Source organism: Lampetra planeri, unplaced genomic scaffold (assembly GCF_965212315.1).
Source record: "Lampetra planeri unplaced genomic scaffold, kcLamPlan1.2.h2 scaffold_472, whole genome shotgun sequence".
Classification (NCBI taxonomy): domain Eukaryota; kingdom Metazoa; phylum Chordata; class Hyperoartia; order Petromyzontiformes; family Petromyzontidae; genus Lampetra; species Lampetra planeri.
The window spans coordinates 7437-30295 of record NW_027615295.1 but is presented as its reverse complement, the minus strand read 5'-3'; the positions used below and the strand labels follow the sequence as shown (position 1 = coordinate 30295).

The following is a 22859-nucleotide window of genomic DNA, read 5'->3' as shown; positions in this document are numbered from 1 at the left end:
AACACAACACACACCACTCACCACACACACAACACACCACACACACAACACACCACACACAACTCACCACACTCACCACACACACACCACTCACCACACCCTCACTACACACACATCTCACAACACTCACCACACACAACTCACCACACTCACCACACACACACACACACACCACTCACCACACCCTCACTACACACACACACACATCTCACAACACTCACCACACACAACTCACCACACTCACCACACACACACCACTCACCACACCCTCACTACACACACACACCCTCACCACACACTCACCACACACAACTCACCACACTCACCACACACACCACTCACCACACCCTCACTACACACACACACACACATCTCACAACACTCACCACACACAACTCACCACACTCACCACACACACACACACCACTCACCACACACACACCACTCACCACACCCTCACTACACACACATCTCACAACACTCACCACACACAACTCACCACACTCACCACACACACACACAACACACACACCACTCACCACACCCTCACTACACACACACATCTCACAACACTCACCACACACAACTCACCACACTCACCACACACACACACACACACCCCCTCACCACACCCTCACCACACACACTCACCACACCCTCACCACTCACCATAGTGCGGCGGCTGCGAGTACGGCGTCTGTCCCCCGCCACCGTAGGAGCCCCCCCCCCTGCCCCCCACCGTAGCCCCCACCCTGCGACCCCCCCTGGTAGCCCCCCCCTCCCCCCCCGCCACCACCCCCCCCCTCCGTGCTGCTGCTGCTGCTGGTGGTGACCCCCGGACGGGGGCGGGTGCCCGTAGCCCCCGCCCCCTCCGCCCCCCGAAGAGGGAGGGGGGGGCCCCCCGGGGGGTCCCTGCGAGGAGGGAGGGGGGGCTCCCGTGGAGGAGCCCCCCGCCCCGCCCCCCGCGGCCCCTCCCCCCGAGGGGGGGGCGGAGGAGGGGGGGGGCGGAGGAGGAGGAGCCGAGGCCGGAGCTGCTCGAGCCGCCGTACACAGAGTAGGAGGCCTGCAGGCCTGGGGGGCACGGGGGGGGGGGGGGGGTCAGAACGACGTGTCAGTGGGGGGGGTGGGTGGGGTGGGTGGGGGGGGGTGGTGTGGGGTGGGTGGGTGGGTTCACTGTGGCCGTGTGGGTGGGAGTGGGTGGGGTGGTTTGGGGTGGGTGGGGTGGGTGGGTTCACGATGGCCGTGTGGGTGGGGGTGGGTGGGGTGGTTTGGGGTGGTTTGGGGTGGGGGGTGGGTGGGTTCACAATGGCCGTGTGGGTGGGGGTGGGTGGGTTCACGATGGCCGTGTGGGTGGGGTGGGGTGGGTGGGTTCACGATGGCCGTGTGGGTGGGGGTGGGTGGGGTGGTTTGGGGTGGTTTGGGGTGGGTGGGGTGGGAGGTGGGTGGGTTCACAATGGCCGTGTGGGTGGGGGTGGGTGGGTTCACGATGGCCGTGTGGGTGGGGTGGGGTGGGTGGGTTCACGATGGCCGTGTGGGTGGGGGTGGGTGGGTTCACGATGGCCGTGTGGGTGGGGTGGGTGGGGTGGGTGAGGTGGGTGGGTTCACGGTGGCCGTGTGGGTGGGGTGGGTGGGTTCACGATGGCCGTGTGGGTGGGGTGGGGTGGGTGGGTTCACGATGGCCGTGTGGGTGGGGTGGGTGGGGTGGGTGGGGTGGGCGGGTTCACGATGGCCGTGTGGGTGAGGTGGGTGGGTTCACAATGGCCATGTGGGTGGGGTGTGAGTAGGGTGGGGGTGGGTGGGGGTGGGTGGGGTGGGGGTGGGTGGGGGTGTGAGTGGGGTGGGGGTGGGTGGGGGTGGGGGTGTGAGTGGGGTGGGGGTGGGGGTGGGGTGGGGGTGGGGTGGGGGTGGGGGTGGGGTGGGGGTGGGTGCTCTCACCAGAGGTCAGTGCGTGGTGACCCGAGCCCTCGTAGGCCGAAGTCCCGGACGCAGCGGCGCCCGACCCGGACACCGACCCCGAGGTCACCTGGGAGGCCCCGCCCCCCATCCCCGTAGCGACGCCCACATAGCTACGCGCACACACAACAGGCAAAGGTCCCCCGCGTAGCCTCCTAAGTTGCGGGGCAAGTGCTGTCTCCCTCCCCCCCACTGCTAGCGAAGGGGCACCGGTTCAATCCGTCGCCCGGCAAATCTCTCCGCCGATTAACCGCCCGTGCCAGGCTAGGTGCACGCGCTCACCTGGGGGGCACGGTGGGTGGGGGGGGCGGTCGCCCCGGGTGGGAGGGGCCACTTGGCTGTAGCCCCCGTAGGCCCCGGGCTGCCCGTACGTCATTGCCCCGTAGGCAGACACCTGCTGCTGCTGTTGCTGCTGCTGCTGCTGCGGCTGCTGTTGCTGCTGTCCGTACGCATCCTGGACCCTAAGGCGGCAGTGGAGAGCGACGTTTTTGCAGGTGGTTTTTTTTGGGGTCAGATCGCGTGATAATTCACGCAGATCGCGTGATAATTCACGTGATAATTCACGAGATCTCACCCCACTCACTCATCCACTCGCTCACTCACTGCCTCGCCCAATAAGAAGCCGCTCACTCGGCCCGACTACACCCTCGTGATTTGGTCACCTCCCTACTCATCGACTGGCTTAGCCACGCACACACTCACACACGCACCCACCCACCCACACACACTCACACACTCACCCACCCACGCACACACGCACTCACGCACTCACACACGCACACACGCACCCACTCACCCACCCACACACCCCACGCACACACTCACGCACCCACGCACACACTCACGCACACACGCACTCACCCACGCACACACTCACCCACCCCCTCAACAAATCCACCCACCCACTCCCACAACAAACCCACCCACCCCCCTCACCCACCCACCCGCCCGCTCCCTCACCCACCCGCCCGCTCCCTCACCCACCCGCCCGCTCCCTCACCCACCCGCCCGCTCCCTCACCCACCCGCCCGCTCCCTCACCCACCCGCCCGCTCCCTCACCCACCCGCCCGCTCCCTCACCCACCCGCCCGCTCCCTCACCCACCCGCCCGCTCCCTCACCCACCCGCCCGCTCCCTCACCCACCCGCCCGCCCGCTCCCTCACACCACCCGCCCGCCCGCTCCCTCACCCACCCGCCCGCCCGCTCCCTCACCCCACCCGCCCGCCCGCTCCCTCACCCACCCGCCCGCCCGCTCCCTCACCCACCCGCCCGCCCCGCTCCCTCACCCACCCGCCCGCCCGCTCCCTCACCCACCCGCCCGCCCCGCTCCCTCACCCACCCGCCCGCCCGCTCCCTCACCCACCCCACCCGCCCGCTCCCTCACCCACCCGCCCGCCCGCTCCCTCACCCACCCACCCGCCCGCTCCCTCACCCACCCACCCGCCCGCTCCCTCACCCACCCGCCCGCTCCCTCACCCACCCGCCCGCCCGCTCCCTCACCCACCCACCCGCCCGCTCCCTCACCCACCCACCCGCCCGCTCCCTCACCCACCCGCCCGCCCGCTCCCTCACCCACCCGCCCGCTCCCTCACCCACCCACCCGCCCGCTCCCTCACCCACCCACCCGCCCGCTCCCTCACCCACCCACCCGCCCGCTCCCTCACCCACCCACTCCCCCACCCACCTACCCACCCACCCCCTCACCCACCCCCCACTCACCGTGGCACGGACGACGACGCAGCCGGGGGGACGCTACCGGCGCTGGGTGGTGGTTGTCCGTAGGCCGGGTAGCCGCGGGCCCCGTACCCCGCCTGAGTGCCGTACTGTGACGCTTGCCCGGCAGCTGCGGCCGCCGCGGCCGCCGCGTCGTAGGCCGAGGCTCCGTAGGCCCCAGCGGCGGTGGCCTGGGAGTAGACCTGCGTGGAGGCCGGAGCGGCAGCCTGCCCGTAGCCTGGCGGGGAAAACGAGACGGCGTCGCTCCCAATCGTCCTTCTCACGAGAGCGGCGACGGGCGGGACAATCGGCGGTGCATGCGAGCGGATCGGCGGTTGCCGGTGAGTGTATCGGCGGTGTTGGTGAGTGTATCAGCGGTGTTGGTGAGCGCACAGCGGTGTTGGTGAGTGTATCAGCGGTGTTGGTGAGAGTATCAGCGGTGTTGGTGAGAGTATCAGCGGTGTTGGTGAGTGTATCAGCGGTGTTGGTGAGTGTATCAGCGGTGCTGGTGAGAGTATCAGCGGTGCTGGTGAGAGTATCAGCGGTGCTGGTGAGAGTATCAGCGGTGTTGGTGAGAGTATCAGCGGTGCTGGTGAGTGTATCAGCGGTGCTGGTGAGTGTATCAGCGGTGTTGGTGAGTGTATCAGCGGTGCTGGTGAGTGTATCAGCGGTGTTGGTGAGTGTATCAGCGGTGCTGGTGAGTGTATCAGCGGTGCTGGTGAGTGTATCAGCGGTGTTGGTGAGAGTATCAGCGGTGTTGGTGAGTGTATCAGCGGTGTTGGTGAGAGTATCAGCGGTGTTGGTGAGTGTATCAGCGGTGTTGGTGAGAGTATCAGCGGTGTTGGTGAGTGTAACAGCGGTGTTGGTGAGTGTATCAGCGGTGTTGGTGAGTGTATCAGCGGTGTTGGTGAGTGTATCAGCGGTGTTGGTGAGAGTATCAGCGGTGTTGGTGAGTGTATCAGCGGTGTTGGTGGGTGTATCAGCGGTGTTGGTGAGTGTATCAGCGGTGTTGGTGAGTGTATCAGCGGTGTTGGTGAGAGTATCAGCGGTGTTGGTGAGTGTATCAGCGGTGTTGGTGAGAGTATCAGCGGTGTTGGTGAGAGTATCAGCGGTGCTGGTGAGTGTATCAGCGGTGTTGGTGAGTGTATCAGCGGTGTTGGTGAGAGTATCAGCGGTGTTGGTGAGTGTATCAGCGGTGTTGGTGGGTGTATCAGCGGTGTTGGTGAGTGTATCAGCGGTGCTGGTGAGTGTATCAGCGGTGTTGGTGAGAGTATCAGCGGTGTTGGTGAGTGTATCAGCGGTGTTGGTGAGAGTATCAGCGGTGCTGGTGAGTGTATCAGCGGTGCTGGTGAGTGTATCAGCGGTGTTGGTGAGTGTATCAGCGGTGTTGGTGAGAGTATCAGCGGTGCTGGTGAGTGTATCAGCGGTGTTGGTGAGTGTATCAGCGGTGCTGGTGAGAGTATCAGCGGTGCTGGTGAGTGTATCAGCGGTGCTGGTGAGTGTAACAGCGGTGTTGGTGAGTGTATCAGCGGTGTTGGTGAGAGTATCAGCGGTGTTGGTGAGTGTAACAGCGGTGCTGGTGAGTGTATCAGCGGTGTTGGTGAGTGTAACAGCGGTGTTGGTGAGTGTAACAGCGGTGCTGGTGAGTGTAACAGCGGTGTTGGTGAGTGTAACAGCGGTGCTGGTGAGTGTATCAGCGGTGTTGGTGAGTGTATCAGCGGTGTTGGTGAGTGTAACAGCGGTGCTGGTGAGTGTAACAGCGGTGTTGGTGAGTGTAACAGCGGTGTTGGTGAGTGTAACAGCGGTGCTGGTGAGTGTATCAGCGGTGTTGGTGAGTGTATCAGCGGTGCTGGTGAGAGTATCAGCGGTGTTGGTGAGTGTATCAGCGGTGTTGGTGAGTGTATCAGCGGTGTTGGTGAGTGCACAGCGGTGCTGGTGAGTGTATCAGCGGTGTTGGTGAGTGTAACAGCGGTGTTGGTGAGAGTATCAGCGGTGTTGGTGAGAGTATCAGCGGTGTTGGTGAGAGTATCAGCGGTGTTGGTGAGTGTAACAGCGGTGTTGGTGAGAGTATCAGCGGTGTTGGTGAGTGTATCAGCGGTGTTGGTGAGAGTATCAGCGGTGTTGGTGAGTGTAACAGCGGTGCTGGTGAGTGTATCAGCGGTGTTGGTGAGAGTATCAGCGGTGTTGGTGAGTGTAACAGCGGTGTTGGTGAGAGTATCAGCGGTGTTGGTGAGTGTATCAGCGGTGTTGGTGAGTGTAACAGCGGTGTTGGTGAGTGTATCAGCGGTGTTGGTGAGTGTAACAGCGGTGCTGGTGAGTGTATCAGCGGTGTTGGTGAGAGTATCAGCGGTGTTGGTGAGTGTAACAGCGGTGTTGGTGAGAGTATCAGCGGTGTTGGTGAGTGTATCAGCGGTGTTGGTGAGTGTAACAGCGGTGTTGGTGAGTGTATCAGCGGTGTTGGTGAGTGTATCAGCGGTGTTGGTGAGTGTATCAGCGGTGTTGGTGAGTGTATCAGCGGTGTTGGTGAGTGTATCAGCGGTGTTGGTGAGTGTATCAGCGGTGTTGGTGAGTGTATCAGCGGTGTTGGTGAGTGTATCAGCGGTGTTGGTGAGTGTATCAGCGGTGTTGGTGAGTGTATCAGCGGTGTTGGTGAGTGTAACAGCGGTGTTGGTGAGTGTATCAGCGGTGTTGGTGAGTGTATCAGCGGTGTTGGTGAGTGTATCAGCGGTGTTGGTGAGTGTATCAGCGGTGTTGGTGAGTGTATCAGCGGTGTTGGTGAGTGTAACAGCGGTGTTGGTGAGTGTATCAGCGGTGTTGGTGAGTGTATCAGCGGTGTTGGTGAGTGTATCAGCGGTGTTGGTGAGTGTATCAGCGGTGTTGGTGAGTGTATCAGCGGTGTTGGTGAGTGTATCAGCGGTGTTGGTGAGTGTATCAGCGGTGTTGGTGAGTGTATCAGCGGTGTTGGTGAGTGTATCAGCGGTGTTGGTGAGAGTATCAGCGGTGTTGGTGAGTGTATCAGCGGTGTTGGTGAGTGTATCAGCGGTGTTGGTGAGAGTATCAGCGGTGTTGGTGAGAGTATCAGCGGTGTTGGTGAGTGTATCAGCGGTGTTGGTGAGAGTATCAGCGGTGTTGGTGAGTGTATCAGCGGTGTTGGTGAGTGTAACAGCGGTGTTGGTGAGAGTATCAGCGGTGCTGGTGAGTGTATCAGCGGTGTTGGTGAGAGTATCAGCGGTGCTGGTGAGTGTATCAGCGGTGTTGGTGAGAGTATCAGCGGTGCTGGTGAGTGTATCAGCGGTGTTGGTGAGAGTATCAGCGGTGCTGGTGAGTGTATCAGCGGTGTTGGTGAGAGTATCAGCGGTGTTGGTGAGTGTATCAGCGGTGTTGGTGAGTGTATCAGCGGTGTTGGTGAGAGTATCAGCGGTGCTGGTGAGTGTATCAGCGGTGTTGGTGAGAGTATCAGCGGTGTTGGTGAGTGTATCAGCGGTGTTGGTGAGTGTATCAGCGGTGTTGATGAGAGTATCAGCGGTGCTGGTGAGTGTAACAGCGGTGTTGGTGAGTGTATCAGCGGTGTTGGTGAGTGTATCAGCGGTGTTGGTGAGTGTATCAGCGGTGTTGGTGAGTGTATCAGCGGTGTTGGTGAGTGTATCAGCGGTGTTGGTGAGAGTATCAGCGGTGCTGGTGAGTGTAACAGCGGTGTTGGTGAGTGTATCAGCGGTGTTGGTGAGTGTATCAGCGGTGTTGGTGAGTGTATCAGCGGTGTTGGTGAGAGTATCAGCGGTGCTGGTGAGTGTAACAGCGGTGTTGGTGAGTGTATCAGCGGTGTTGGTGGGTGTAACAGCGGTGTTGGTGAGAGTATCAGCGGTGTTGGTGAGAGTATCAGCGGTGTTGATGAGAGTATCAGCGGTGTTGATGAGAGTATCAGCGGTGTTGGTGAGAGTATCAGCGGTGTTGGTGAGAGTATCAGCGGTGTTGGTGAGTGTATCAGCGGTGTTGGTGAGAGTATCAGCGGTGTTGGTGAGTGTATCAGCGGTGTTGGTGAGAGTATCAGCGGTGTTGGTGAGTGTATCAGCGGTGTTGGTGAGTGTATCAGCGGTGTTGGTGAGAGTATCAGCGGTGTTGGTGAGAGTATCAGCGGTGTTGGTGAGTGTATCAGCGGTGTTGGTGAGAGTATCAGCGGTGTTGGTGAGTGTATCAGCGGTGTTGGTGAGAGTATCAGCGGTGTTGGTGAGAGTATCAGCGGTGTTGGTGGGTGTATCAGCGGTGTTGGTGAGTGTATCAGCGGTGCTGGTGGGTGTATCAGCGGTGTTGGTGAGTGTACAGCGGTGTTGGTGAGTGTACAGCGGTGTTGGTGAGAGTATCAGCGGTGTTGGTGGGTGTAACAGCGGTGTTGGTGAGTGTATCAGCGGTGCTGGTGGGTGTATCAGCGGTGTTGGTGAGTGTATCAGCGGTGTTGGTGAGTGTATCAGCGGTGTTGGTGAGTGTATCAGCGGTGCTGGTGAGTGTATCAGCGGTGTTGGTGAGCGCACAGCGGTGCTGGTGAGTGTATCAGCGGTGTTGGTGGGTGTATCAGCGGTGTTGGTGAGTGTATCAGCGGTGTTGGTGAGCGCACAGCGGTGCTGGTGAGTGTATCAGCGGTGTTGGTGAGAGTATCAGCGGTGTTGGTGAGAGTATCAGCGGTGTTGGTGAGTGTATCAGCGGTGTTGGTGAGAGTATCAGCGGTGTTGGTGAGTGTATCAGCGGTGTTGGTGAGTGTATCAGCGGTGTTGGTGAGTGTATCAGCGGTGCTGGTGAGTGTATCAGCGGTGTTGGTGAGAGTATCAGCGGTGTTGGTGAGTGTATCAGCGGTGCTGGTGAGTGTATCAGCGGTGCTGGTGAGTGTATCAGCGGTGTTGGTGAGAGTATCAGCGGTGTTGGTGAGAGTATCAGCGGTGTTGGTGAGTGTATCAGCGGTGCTGGTGAGAGTATCAGCGGTGCTGGTGAGAGTATCAGCGGTGTTGGTGAGAGTATCAGCGGTGTTGGTGAGAGTATCAGCGGTGTTGGTGAGTGTATCAGCGGTGTTGGTGAGAGTATCAGCGGTGCTGGTGAGTGTATCAGCGGTGTTGGTGAGAGTATCAGCGGTGTTGGTGAGAGTATCAGCGGTGTTGGTGAGAGTATCAGCGGTGTTGGTGAGAGTATCAGCGGTGTTGGTGAGAGTATCAGCGGTGCTGGTGAGTGTATCAGCGGTGTTGGTGAGAGTATCAGCGGTGTTGGTGAGTGTATCAGCGGTGTTGGTGAGTGTAACAGCGGTGTTGGTGAGTGTATCAGCGGTGTTGGTGAGTGTATCAGCGGTGTTGGTGAGTGTATCAGCGGTGTTGGTGAGTGTATCAGCGGTGTTGGTGAGTGTATCAGCGGTGTTGGTGAGTGTATCAGCGGTGTTGGTGAGTGTATCAGCGGTGTTGGTGAGTGTATCAGCGGTGTTGGTGAGTGTATCAGCGGTGTTGGTGAGTGTATCAGCGGTGTTGGTGAGTGTATCAGCGGTGTTGGTGAGTGTATCAGCGGTGTTGGTGAGTGTATCAGCGGTGTTGGTGAGAGTATCAGCGGTGTTGGTGAGTGTATCAGCGGTGCTGGTGAGAGTATCAGCGGTGTTGGTGAGCGCACAGCGGTGTTGGTGAGTGTATCAGCGGTGTTGGTGAGAGTATCAGCGGTGTTGGTGAGTGTATCAGCGGTGTTGGTGAGTGTATCAGCGGTGTTGGTGAGAGTATCAGCGGTGTTGGTGAGAGTATCAGCGGTGCTGGTGAGTGTATCAGCGGTGTTGGTGAGTGTATCAGCGGTGTTGGTGAGTGTATCAGCGGTGTTGGTGAGTGTATCAGCGGTGTTGGTGAGAGTATCAGCGGTGTTGGTGAGTGTATCAGCGGTGTTGGTGAGTGTATCGGCGGTGTTGGTGAGTGTATCAGCGGTGTTGGTGAGTGTATCAGCGGTGCTGGTGAGTGTATCAGCGGTGCTGGTGAGTGTATCAGCGGTGTTGGTGAGTGTATCAGCGGTGCTGGTGAGTGTATCAGCGGTGCCGGTGAGTGTAACAGCGGTGCTGGTGAGCGCACAGAGGTGTTGGTGAGTGTATCAGCGGTGTTGGTGAGTGTATCAGCGGTGCTGGTGAGTGTATCAGCGGTGTTGGTGAGTGTATCAGCGGTGCTGGTGAGTGTATCAGCGGTGCCGGTGAGTGTAACAGCGGTGCTGGTGAGCGCACAGAGGTGTTGGTGAGTGTATCAGCGGTGCTGGTGAGCGCACAGAGGTGTTGGTGAGTGTATCAGCGGTGTTGGTGAGTGTATCAGCGGTGTTGGTGAGTGTATCAGCGGTGTTGGTGAGTGTATCAGCGGTGTTGATGAGAGTAACAGCGGTGTTGATGAGAGTATCAGCGGTGTTGGTGAGTGTAACAGCGGTGTTGGTGAGTGTATCAGCGGTGTTGGTGAGTGTAACAGCGGTGTTGGTGAGTGTATCAGCGGTGTTGATGAGAGTAACAGCGGTGTTGGTGAGTGTAACAGCGGTGTTGGTGAGTGTAACAGCGGTGTTGGTGAGTGTATCAGCGGTGTTGGTGAGTGTATCAGCGGTGTTGGTGAGTGTATCAGCGGTGTTGGTGAGTGTATCAGCGGTGTTGGTGAGAGTATCAGCGGTGTTGGTGAGTGTATCAGCGGTGTTGGTGAGTGTATCAGCGGTGTTGGTGAGTGTATCAGCGGTGTTGGTGAGTGTATCAGCGGTGTTGGTGAGTGTATCAGCGGTGTTGGTGAGAGTAACAGCGGTGTTGGTGAGTGTAACAGCGGTGCTGGTGAGTGTATCAGCGGTGTTGGTGAGAGTATCAGCGGTGTTGGTGAGTGTATCAGCGGTGTTGGTGAGTGTATCAGCGGTGTTGGTGAGTGTATCAGCGGTGTTGGTGAGTGTATCAGCGGTGTTGGTGAGAGTATCAGCGGTGTTGGTGAGTGTAACAGCGGTGCTGGTGAGTGTATCAGCGGTGTTGGTGAGAGTAACAGCGGTGTTGGTGAGTGTATCAGCGGTGTTGGTGAGAGTATCAGCGGTGTTGGTGAGAGTATCAGCGGTGTTGATGAGTGTATCAGCGGTGTTGATGAGAGTATCAGCTGTGTTGATGAGTGTATCAGCGGTGTTGGTGAGTGTATCAGCGGTGTTGGTGAGTGTAACAGCGGTGTTGATGAGTGTATCAGCGGTGTTGGTGAGAGTATCAGCGGTGTTGGTGAGAGTATCAGCGGTGTTGGTGAGTGTATCAGCGGTGTTGGTGAGTGTATCAGCGGTGTTGATGAGTGTAACAGCGGTGTTGATGAGTGTATCAGCGGTGTTGGTGAGAGTATCAGCGGTGTTGGTGAGTGTATCAGCGGTGTTGGTGAGTGTATCAGCGGTGTTGATGAGTGTATCAGCGGTGTTGGTGAGAGTATCAGCGGTGCTGGTGAGTGTATCAGCTGTGTTGATGAGTGTATCAGCTGTGTTGGTGAGTGTATCAGCGGTGTTGGTGAGAGTATCAGCGGTGCTGGTGAGTGTATCAGCGGTGTTGGTGAGAGTATCAGCGGTGCTGGTGAGTGTATCAGCGGTGTTGGTGAGAGTATCAGCGGTGCTGGTGAGTGTATCAGCGGTGTTGGTGAGAGTATCAGCGGTGTTGGTGAGTGTATCAGCGGTGTTGGTGAGTGTATCAGCGGTGTTGGTGAGAGTATCAGCGGTGCTGGTGAGTGTATCAGCGGTGTTGGTGAGAGTATCAGCGGTGTTGGTGAGTGTATCAGCGGTGTTGGTGAGTGTATCAGCGGTGTTGATGAGAGTATCAGCGGTGCTGGTGAGTGTAACAGCGGTGTTGGTGAGTGTATCAGCGGTGTTGGTGAGTGTATCAGCGGTGTTGGTGAGTGTATCAGCGGTGTTGGTGAGTGTATCAGCGGTGTTGGTGAGTGTATCAGCGGTGTTGGTGAGAGTATCAGCGGTGCTGGTGAGTGTAACAGCGGTGTTGGTGAGTGTATCAGCGGTGTTGGTGAGTGTATCAGCGGTGTTGGTGAGTGTATCAGCGGTGTTGGTGAGAGTATCAGCGGTGCTGGTGAGTGTAACAGCGGTGTTGGTGGGTGTAACAGCGGTGTTGGTGAGAGTATCAGCGGTGTTGGTGAGAGTATCAGCGGTGTTGGTGAGTGTAACAGCGGTGTTGGTGGGTGTAACAGCGGTGTTGGTGAGAGTATCAGCGGTGTTGGTGAGTGTATCAGCGGTGTTGGTGGGTGTAACAGCGGTGTTGGTGAGAGTATCAGCGGTGTTGGTGAGAGTATCAGCGGTGTTGATGAGAGTATCAGCGGTGTTGATGAGAGTATCAGCGGTGTTGGTGAGAGTATCAGCGGTGTTGGTGAGAGTATCAGCGGTGTTGGTGAGTGTATCAGCGGTGTTGGTGAGAGTATCAGCGGTGTTGGTGAGTGTATCAGCGGTGTTGGTGAGAGTATCAGCGGTGTTGGTGAGTGTATCAGCGGTGTTGGTGAGAGTATCAGCGGTGTTGGTGAGTGTATCAGCGGTGTTGGTGAGAGTATCAGCGGTGTTGGTGAGAGTATCAGCGGTGTTGGTGGGTGTATCAGCGGTGTTGGTGAGTGTATCAGCGGTGCTGGTGGGTGTATCAGCGGTGTTGGTGAGTGTACAGCGGTGTTGGTGAGTGTACAGCGGTGTTGGTGAGAGTATCAGCGGTGTTGGTGGGTGTAACAGCGGTGTTGGTGAGTGTATCAGCGGTGCTGGTGGGTGTATCAGCGGTGTTGGTGAGTGTATCAGCGGTGTTGGTGAGTGTATCAGCGGTGTTGGTGAGTGTATCAGCGGTGCTGGTGAGTGTATCAGCGGTGTTGGTGAGCGCACAGCGGTGCTGGTGAGTGTATCAGCGGTGTTGGTGGGTGTATCAGCGGTGTTGGTGAGTGTATCAGCGGTGTTGGTGAGCGCACAGCGGTGCTGGTGAGTGTATCAGCGGTGTTGGTGAGAGTATCAGCGGTGTTGGTGAGAGTATCAGCGGTGTTGGTGAGTGTATCAGCGGTGTTGGTGAGAGTATCAGCGGTGTTGGTGAGTGTATCAGCGGTGTTGGTGAGTGTATCAGCGGTGTTGGTGAGTGTATCAGCGGTGCTGGTGAGTGTATCAGCGGTGTTGGTGAGAGTATCAGCGGTGTTGGTGAGTGTATCAGCGGTGCTGGTGAGTGTATCAGCGGTGCTGGTGAGTGTATCAGCGGTGTTGGTGAGAGTATCAGCGGTGTTGGTGAGAGTATCAGCGGTGTTGGTGAGTGTATCAGCGGTGCTGGTGAGAGTATCAGCGGTGCTGGTGAGAGTATCAGCGGTGTTGGTGAGAGTATCAGCGGTGTTGGTGAGAGTATCAGCGGTGTTGGTGAGTGTATCAGCGGTGTTGGTGAGAGTATCAGCGGTGCTGGTGAGTGTATCAGCGGTGTTGGTGAGAGTATCAGCGGTGTTGGTGAGAGTATCAGCGGTGTTGGTGAGAGTATCAGCGGTGTTGGTGAGAGTATCAGCGGTGTTGGTGAGAGTATCAGCGGTGCTGGTGAGTGTATCAGCGGTGTTGGTGAGAGTATCAGCGGTGTTGGTGAGTGTATCAGCGGTGTTGGTGAGTGTAACAGCGGTGTTGGTGAGTGTATCAGCGGTGTTGGTGAGTGTATCAGCGGTGTTGGTGAGTGTATCAGCGGTGTTGGTGAGTGTATCAGCGGTGTTGGTGAGTGTATCAGCGGTGTTGGTGAGTGTATCAGCGGTGTTGGTGAGTGTATCAGCGGTGTTGGTGAGTGTATCAGCGGTGTTGGTGAGTGTATCAGCGGTGTTGGTGAGTGTATCAGCGGTGTTGGTGAGTGTATCAGCGGTGTTGGTGAGTGTATCAGCGGTGTTGGTGAGTGTATCAGCGGTGTTGGTGAGAGTATCAGCGGTGTTGGTGAGTGTATCAGCGGTGCTGGTGAGAGTATCAGCGGTGTTGGTGAGCGCACAGCGGTGTTGGTGAGTGTATCAGCGGTGTTGGTGAGAGTATCAGCGGTGTTGGTGAGTGTATCAGCGGTGTTGGTGAGTGTATCAGCGGTGTTGGTGAGAGTATCAGCGGTGTTGGTGAGAGTATCAGCGGTGCTGGTGAGTGTATCAGCGGTGTTGGTGAGTGTATCAGCGGTGTTGGTGAGTGTATCAGCGGTGTTGGTGAGTGTATCAGCGGTGTTGGTGAGAGTATCAGCGGTGTTGGTGAGTGTATCAGCGGTGTTGGTGAGTGTATCGGCGGTGTTGGTGAGTGTATCAGCGGTGTTGGTGAGTGTATCAGCGGTGCTGGTGAGTGTATCAGCGGTGCTGGTGAGTGTATCAGCGGTGTTGGTGAGTGTATCAGCGGTGCTGGTGAGTGTATCAGCGGTGCCGGTGAGTGTAACAGCGGTGCTGGTGAGCGCACAGAGGTGTTGGTGAGTGTATCAGCGGTGTTGGTGAGTGTATCAGCGGTGCTGGTGAGTGTATCAGCGGTGTTGGTGAGTGTATCAGCGGTGCTGGTGAGTGTATCAGCGGTGCCGGTGAGTGTAACAGCGGTGCTGGTGAGCGCACAGAGGTGTTGGTGAGTGTATCAGCGGTGCTGGTGAGCGCACAGAGGTGTTGGTGAGTGTATCAGCGGTGTTGGTGAGTGTATCAGCGGTGTTGGTGAGTGTATCAGCGGTGTTGGTGAGTGTATCAGCGGTGTTGATGAGAGTAACAGCGGTGTTGATGAGAGTATCAGCGGTGTTGGTGAGTGTAACAGCGGTGTTGGTGAGTGTATCAGCGGTGTTGGTGAGTGTAACAGCGGTGTTGGTGAGTGTATCAGCGGTGTTGATGAGAGTAACAGCGGTGTTGGTGAGTGTAACAGCGGTGTTGGTGAGTGTAACAGCGGTGTTGGTGAGTGTATCAGCGGTGTTGGTGAGTGTATCAGCGGTGTTGGTGAGTGTATCAGCGGTGTTGGTGAGTGTATCAGCGGTGTTGGTGAGAGTATCAGCGGTGTTGGTGAGTGTATCAGCGGTGTTGGTGAGTGTATCAGCGGTGTTGGTGAGTGTATCAGCGGTGTGAGTGTATCAGCGGTGTTGGTGAGAGTAACAGCGGTGTTGGTGAGTGTAACAGCGGTGCTGGTGAGTGTATCAGCGGTGTTGGTGAGAGTATCAGCGGTGTTGGTGAGTGTATCAGCGGTGTTGGTGAGTGTATCAGCGGTGTTGGTGAGTGTATCAGCGGGGTTGTGAGTGTATCAGCGGTGTTGGTGAGAGTATCAGCGGTGTTGGTGAGTGTAACAGCGGTGCTGGTGAGGTATCAGCGGTGTTGGTGAGAGTATCAGCGGTGTTGGTGAGTGTATCAGCGGTGTGGTGAGTGTATCAGCGGTGTTGGTGAGTGCACAGCGGTGTTGGTGAGTGTATCAAGCGGTGTTGGTGAGTGTATCAGCGGTGTTGGTGAGTGTATCAGCGGTGTTGGTGAGTGCACAGCGGTGTTGGTGAGTGTATCAGCGGTGTTGGTGAGAGTATCAGCGGTCGTTGGTGAGTGCACAGCGGTGTTGGTGAGAGTATCAGCGGTGTTGGTGAGTGTATCAGCGGTGTTGGTGAGTGTATCAGCGGTGTTGGTGAGTGTAACAGCGGTGTTGGTGAGTGTTATCAGCGGTGTTGGTGAGTGTATCAGCGGTGTTGGTGAGTGTATCAGCGGTGTTGGTGAGAGTATCAGCGGTGTTGGTGAGTGCACAGCGGTGTTGGTGAGAGTATCAGCGGTGTTGGTGAGTGTATCAGCGGTGTTGGTGAGTGTATCAGCGGTGTTGGTGAGTGTAACAGCGGTGTTGGTGAGTGTATCAGCGGTGTTGGTGAGTGTATCAGCGGTGTTGGTGAGTGTATCAGCGGTGTTGGTGAGAGTATCAGCGGTGTTGGTGAGTGTATCAGCGGTGTTGGTGAGTGTAACAGCGGTGTTGATGAGAGTAACAGCGTGTTGGTGAGTGTAACAGCGGTGTTGGTGAGTGTAACAGCGGTGCTGGTGAGTGTTATCAGCGGTGTTGGTGAGAGTATCAGCGGTGTTGGTGAGAGTAACAGCGGTGTTGGTGAGTGTAACAGCGGTGTTGGTGAGTGTAACAGCGGTGCTGGTGAGTGTATCAGCGGTGTTGGTGAGAGTAAACAGCGGTGTTGGTGAGTGTATCAGCGGTGTTGATGAGAGTAACAGCGGTGTTGATGAGAGTAACAGCGGTGTTGGTGAGTGATCCAGCGGTGTTTGGTGAGTGTATCAGCGGTGGTTGGTGAGTGTATCAGCGGTGTTGGTGAGAGTAACAGCGGTGTTGGTGAGTGTATCAGCGGTGTTGGTGAGTGTAACAGCGGTGTTGGTGAGTGTAACAGCGGTGTTGGTGAGTGTATCAGCGGTGTTGGTGAGTGTATCAGCGGTGGTTGGTGAGAGTATCAGCGGTGTTGGTGAGTGTATCAGCGGTGTTGGTGAGTGTAACAGCGGTGTTGGTGAGTGTATCAGCGGTGTTGGTGAGTGTATCAGCGGTGTTGGTGAGTGTAACAGCGGTGTTGGTGAGTGTATCAGCGGTGTTGGTGAGTGTAACAGCGGTGTTGGTGAGTGTATCAGCGGTGTTGGTGAGTGTATCAGTGGTGTTGGTGAGAGTATCAGCGGTGTTGGTGAGTGTATCAGCGGTGTTGGTGAGTGTAACAGCGGTGTTGGTGAGTGTATCAGCGGTGTTGGTGAGTGTAACAGCGGTGTTGGTGAGTGTATCAGCGGTGTTGGTGAGTGTAACAGCGGTGTTGGTGAGTGTATCAGCGGTGTTGGTGAGAGTATCAGCGGTGTTGGTGAGTGTATCAGCGGTGTTGGTGAGTGTAACAGCGGTGTTGGTGAGTGTAACAGCGGTGTTGGTGAGTGTATCAGCGGTGTTGGTGAGTGTAACAGCGGTGTTGGTGAGTGTATCAGCGGTGTTGGTGAGTGTATCAGCGGTGTTGGTGAGTGTATCAGCGGTGTTGGTGAGTGTAACAGCGGTGTTGGTGAGTGTATCAGCGGTGTTGGTGAGTGTATCAGCGGTGTTGGTGAGTGTATCAGCGGTGTTGGTGAGTGTAACAGCGGTGTTGGTGAGTGTATCAGCGGTGTTGGTGAGTGTATCAGCGGTGTTGGTGAGTGTAACAGCGGTGTTGGTGAGTGTATCAGCGGTGTTGGTGAGTGTAACAGCGGTGTTGGTGAGTGTATCAGCGGTGTTGGTGAGTGTAACAGCGGTGTTGGTGAGAGTATCAGCGGTGTTGGTGAGTGTATCAGCGGTGTTGGTGAGAGTATCAGCGGTGTTGGTGAGTGTAACAGCGGTGTTGGTGAGTGTATCAGCGGTGTTGGTGAGTGTAACAGCGGTGTTGGTGAGAGTATCAGCGGTGTTGGTGAGAGTATCAGCGGTGTTGGTGAGCGCACAGCGGTGTTGGTGAGTGTATCAGCGGTGCTGGTGAGCGCACAGCGGTGCTGGTGAGTGTATCAGCGGTGTTGGTGAGCGCACAGCGGTGTTGGTGAGTGTATCAGCGGTGCTGGTGAGCGCACAGCGGTGTTGGTGAGAGTATCAGCGGTGTTGGTGAGTGTATCAGCGGTGTTGGTGAGCGCACAGCGGTGTTGGTGAGTGTATCAGCGGTGTTGGTGAGAGTATCAGCGGTGTTGGTGAGAGTATCAGCGGTGTTGGTGAGTGTATCAGCGGTGTTGGTGAGCGCACAGCGGTGTTGGTGAGTGTATCAGCGGTGTTGGTGAGCGTCTCCTCACCAGACTGGGCCTGTCCGTACGAGGCGTACGCCGCCTGCGAGTAGGTGGCGGCGGCCGTGGGCTGGGCTTGTGCCTGAGCGTAGGCCGAGTCGGCCACAGGCGGAGCCTGCGTGTAGGCCCCGTAGCCCTGCTGGGCGTACGCCTGCCAACCACGCGCACACAAACACAAAGGCGTCCCAAGTGGATCCTCTTGAGCAAACGCGGAGGGGAATCCAAGTGTACAGCAGCAGGCATCGTCGGGGTCGGGATCGAACCCACGACCTCCTGCGTACCGGGCGAGGTAGTCAACATCTCACCACAGGGGAGAGACAGAGAGACGCAGACTCCAAGTGTACGGCAGCAGGCATCGTCGGGGTCGAACCCACGACCTCCTGCGTACCCGGCGAGGTAGTCAACATCTCACGAGAGGGGAGAGAGAGAGATGGAGAGAGAGACGCAGACTCCAAGTATACAGCAGCAGGCATCGTCGGGGTCGAACCCACGACCTCCTGCGTACCGGGCGAGGTAGTCAACATCTCCAGGCAATGCGACTCACCATGCTGGCTTGCTGGTATCCGTGGGCAGTCTGCCCAGAGTAGGCTGCATACCTGCACACGGCCAGAGGAGGGAGAGGGGGGAGAGGGGGGGGGGGTCAAGGACCATCACGACGACGATGACTGACCTACAACATGGACGGGGGTCACTTCCGTGAGGTGTTGTGGTGGCTAGGAGATGTTGAGTACCTCGCCCGGTACGCGGGAGGTCGTAGGTTCGATCCTGAACCCAACCATGCCTGCTGCTGCTGCTGTAAATTTGGAATCTGCGTCTCTCTCTCTCTCTCCCCATGGTGAGATGTTGAGTACCTCGCCCGGTACGCGGGAGGTCGTGGGTTCGATCCTGAACCCAACCATGCCTGCTGCTGCTGCTGTAAATTTGGAGTCTGCGTCTCTCTCTCTCTCTCTCCCCATGGTGAGATGTTGAGTACCTCGCCCGGTACGCGGGAGGTCGTAGGTTCGATCCTGAACCCAACCATGCCTGCTGCTGCTGCTGTAAATTTGGAGTCTGCGTCTCTCTCCCCATGGTGAGATGATGACTACCTCGCCCGGTACTCAGGAGGCCGTGGGTTCGATCCTGAACCCGACAATGCCTGCTGCTGCTGCTGCTGTAAATTTGGAATCTGCGTCTCTCTCTCTCTCTCCCCATGGTGAGATGTTGACTACCTCGCCCGGTACGCAGGAGGCCGTGGGTTCGATCCTGAACCCGACAATGCCTGCTGCTGCTGCTGCTGCTGTAAATTTGGAGTCTGTGTCTCTCTCTCTCTCTCTCCCACCAAGGTGAGAAGTTGACATTTTGCACACAGACTCGTTGTGCGTGACAATTTATTTTCGTGAAAAATTTTTTTCCAAAATGTTACACTTTTTAGGACAAAAATATTATATTTAATTACCAATTGCTGAATGGTGCAATGCAATCATCTGACCTATAGGTGGCAGCCATCTCAAGCCAGAGGACGAGAGGACTCTAGCCGCCCGTTTCATGATGACGCAAATGTTGACTAACCACATGGCATGAAATCCCTGCTTGCTTGCTTACTCAAGAAAAACAGAAATGAATAATAAAATGAAACCGATGCCACGCATCTAAAGGATTTATAGTGAAAAACTTTGTTTTTACGGATTAATTTTTTTAATTTGAGTAGCACGACGTTTCGCTGATAATTACAATACGCTACCGCTACACGACCGGTATATTGCCCCCCCCCATCCCCCCCCCGCGGTTCAATTCCCCGGCATTAGACTGTTCGTGTCGGATCCAATTCCGCACGCACGCAGCGCGGGGAGGCGGGAAGGGGGGGGACAAAAACACAGAAAACGGAGCGGATCGGCATGCCCGACTACTCACGCGGCAGGAGTTTGCTGGGCCGTGCCCTGGGCTGCGTACGAGCTGTAGTCTGGCGGCACACACAACAAAAGCACACGCCGGGGCAACGCTGTCCGTCAACAACCAGATCCGTCAACAACCAGATCCGCCAACAACCAGATCCGTCAACAACCAGATCATCCACCACCAAGTGGCGGCGACGTCACCACGGCGACCGTGCCAGGGCTAGGTGCACGTTGAGGCCGGGCCAAGCGTCGATCCCCCATCCCCCCCCCCCCAGCTGGCAGGTCACGTGACAGACCCTGCAGGTGCCATGGGTTGTACTGCTGTGCCAGGCTAGGTGCATGAGGTCACGGGACAGATCCTATAGGTGCCATGGGTTGTACTGCTGTGCCAGGCTAGGTGCATGAGGTCACGGGACAGATCCTATAGGTGTCATGCGGTTGTACTGCTGTGCCAGGCTAGGTGCATGAGGTCACGGGACAGATCCTGTAGGTGTCATGCGGTTGTGCTGCTGTGCCAGGCTAGGTGCATGAGGTCACGGGACAGATCCTGTAGGTGTCATGCGGTTGTACTGCTGTGCCAGGCTAGGTGCAGGTCACGGGACAGACCCTGTAGGTGCAATGCGGTTGACTGCTGTGCCAGGCTAGGTGCATGAGGTCACGGGACAGATCCTGTAGGTGCCATGGGTTGTACTGCTGTGCCAGGCTAGGTGCAGGAGCTCACAGGACAGACCCTGCAGGTGCCACGGGTTGTACTGCTGTGCCAGGCTAGGTGCATGAGGAGGTCACGGGACAGACCCTGTAGGTGCCATGGGTTGTACTGCTGTGCCAGGCTAGGTGCATGAGGAGGTCACGGGACAGACCCTGTAGGTGCCATGGGTTGTACTGCTGTGCCAGACTAGGTGCATGAGGTCACGGGACAGACCCTGTAGGTGCCATGGGTTGTACTGCTGTGCCAGGCTAGGTGCATGAGTGTCCTAGAAATATAATATTTAATTGGCTCGGCCATTGGTATTATTTGGTCACCCGGGGTAACGCTATAAGGATCACATGTAGAATATATGTATATGGTCTAAATCTTCCACGTGTAAATCTTCTACATAGTTTAGATCTTCTACATACAGATGTTATCTCTATGCAGAGTTTATACATGGAGATATTCTACATCTTATAGATCTCTACATGTACAAGATCTACATGAGGAATATGTAGATCGGCTACATCTTATAGATCTTGTACACGTAGATATTCTAGATCTCGTATCAATATATGTACAATCAATATTCGCTTAAGCGAAATTCAACTTTTAGCTCATTAAAGTTAAACAAAAATTGGGGATTCTTAAAATGCATTTATATTACGACCATCACGTCGAGCGTCTGCTGCCGCTGCGTATTTGAGATAATTGATGAAGATCCGCTAATTATATAAAAGTAATTACCGTTCTTATAATTATCGCTTTAATATCCACGGCCTATACAAAACAGGCTTTCTCCTCACGTACAACACAGCGGTTAAGATTATCAAACACCACCACGTACAATTACCACACCCACCCGCGCGCGCACATTCCCAGCAACGCAATTAGTTTAGATTAGTTATTTTTGGGGCCTTTAAACGCCAACAGTTTTTTATTAGTGTTATTTTAAAACGGCTTAACCAACGGCAGCGCCTGGACTAGGCGAGCTAGGCCGAGGCGGAAGCGCGCCAAAAAACCCGACTGCGAACGGCGGTTAAAGATTCACCCAAACAAAATCCGCCGCCATCCGCCACCTCCGAGGGCGCAAAGTTCGCCGGTTAAGCGGCGGCCCCGGTAACGAGGGGGTCGATATTACAAACTCGTAGTTGTTTTGTCATTTCGATGAAGTTTTTAAAGAAAAGTTTCAGTTCGCAGAGAGACGCGAAATCTCGTCAAGAGCCTTACCCGTGGACGCCATTTTGGGATTCGTTTCGCTCCCTTTCCTCGTCGTTGCCGCTGCTGCTTCTGCGCATGCGCGAGGTGTTAATTATTTATTTGTCGAGAGAGACGCCGCGCGGTGACGTCACGGCGAACGTTGTTGTTGCGTGGGCGTGGTTGTTAAGTTGCGATGACGTCACGGCGATCATCGTTATTTTCAAGGGCGACGTCACGACGCCGTATTGTTGCGATGACGTCACGGCGATCGAAGTTATTTTTCAAGGACGACGTCACGACGCCGTTTCGTTGCGATGACGTCACGGCGATCGTCGTTTTTTTTCAAGGGCGACGTCACGACGCCGTATTGTTGCGATGACGTCACGGCGATCGAAGTTATTTTTCAAGGACGACGTCACGACGCCGTTTCGTTGCGATGACGTCACGGCGATCGTCGTTTTTTTTCAAGGGCGACGTCACGACGCCGTTTTGTTGCGATGACGTCACGGCGATCGAAGTTATTTTTCAAGGGTGACGTCACGACGCCGTTTCGTTGCGATGACGTCACGGCGATAGTCGTTTTTTCAAGGACGACGTCACGACGCCGTTTCGTTGCGATGACGTCACGGCGATCATCGTTTTTTTTCAAAGGCGACGTCACGACGCCGTTTTGTTGCGATGACGTCACGGCGATCGACGTTTTTTTCAAGGGTGACGTCACGACGCCGTTTTGTTGCGATGACGTCACGGCGATCATCGTTTTTTTTCAAGGGCGACGTCACGACGCCGTTTTGTTGCGATGACGTCACGGCGATCGACGTTTTTTTCAAGGGTGACGTCACGACGCCGTTTCGTTGCGATGACGTCACGGCGATCATCGTTTTTTTTCAAGGGCGACGTCACGACGCCGTTTTGTTGCGATGACGTCACGGCGATCGACGTTTTTTTCAAGGGTGACGTCACGACGCCGTTTTGTTGCGATGACGTCACGGCGATCGACGTTTTTTTCAAGGGCGACGTCACGACGCCGTTTTGTTGCGATGACGTCACGGCGATCGACGTTTTTTTCAAGGGTGACGTCACGACGCCGTTTTGTTGCGATGACGTCACGGCAATCGTCGTTTTTTTTCAAGGGCGACGTCACGACGCCGTTTTGTTGCGATGACGTCACGGCGATCGACGTTTTTTTCAAGTGTGACTTCACGACGCCAACATGCGCAAAATGGCGTCATCTGGTCCAACACCATGTGAGACTGGGCTCTAAGAAAAGCTGTCTCGGGTGTGGACCAATCAACTTCAAGGACCATGTGAGACTAGGCTCTAAGAAAAGCTGTCTCGGGTGTGGACCAATCAACTTCAAGGACCATGTGAGACTAGGCTCTAAGGAAAGCTGTCTCGGGTGTGGACCAATCAACTTCAAGGACCATGTGAGACTAGGCTCTAAGGAAAGCTGTCTCGGGTGTGGACCAATCAACTTCAAGGACCATGTGAGACTGGGCTCTAAGGAAAGCTGTCTCGGGTGTGGACCAATCAACTTCAAGGACCATGTGAGACTGGGCTCTAAGAAAAGCTGTCTCGGGTGTGGACCAATCAACTTCAAGGACCAGGTGAGACTAGGCTCTAAGGAAAGCTGTCTCGGGTGTGGACCAATCAACTTCAAGGACCATGTGAGACTTGGCTCTAAGAAAAGCTGTCTCGGGTGTGGACCAATCAACTTCAAGGACCATGTG

At 56.1% G+C, this 22859-nt stretch overlaps 1 protein-coding gene across 1 annotated transcript; it reads right to left on the bottom strand.

The window, feature by feature from the left end:
* Positions 1-801: 801 nt before the first annotated feature.
* LOC144741214 (uncharacterized) lies at positions 802-21267 on the bottom strand. The gene is made up of 8 exons (XM_078623812.1): positions 21160-21267; positions 19255-19303; positions 17909-17960; positions 17374-17515; positions 3674-3905; positions 2236-2414; positions 1936-2066; positions 802-1071 (listed from the first exon to the last, which is right to left on the bottom strand). The coding sequence occupies exons 1-7, from the start codon at positions 21170-21172 to the stop codon at positions 2020-2022; spliced, it is 714 nt and encodes a 237-aa protein (XP_078479938.1). The 5' UTR covers positions 21173-21267; the 3' UTR covers positions 802-1071; positions 1936-2019.
* Between the last annotated feature and the right edge of the window lie 1592 nt (positions 21268-22859).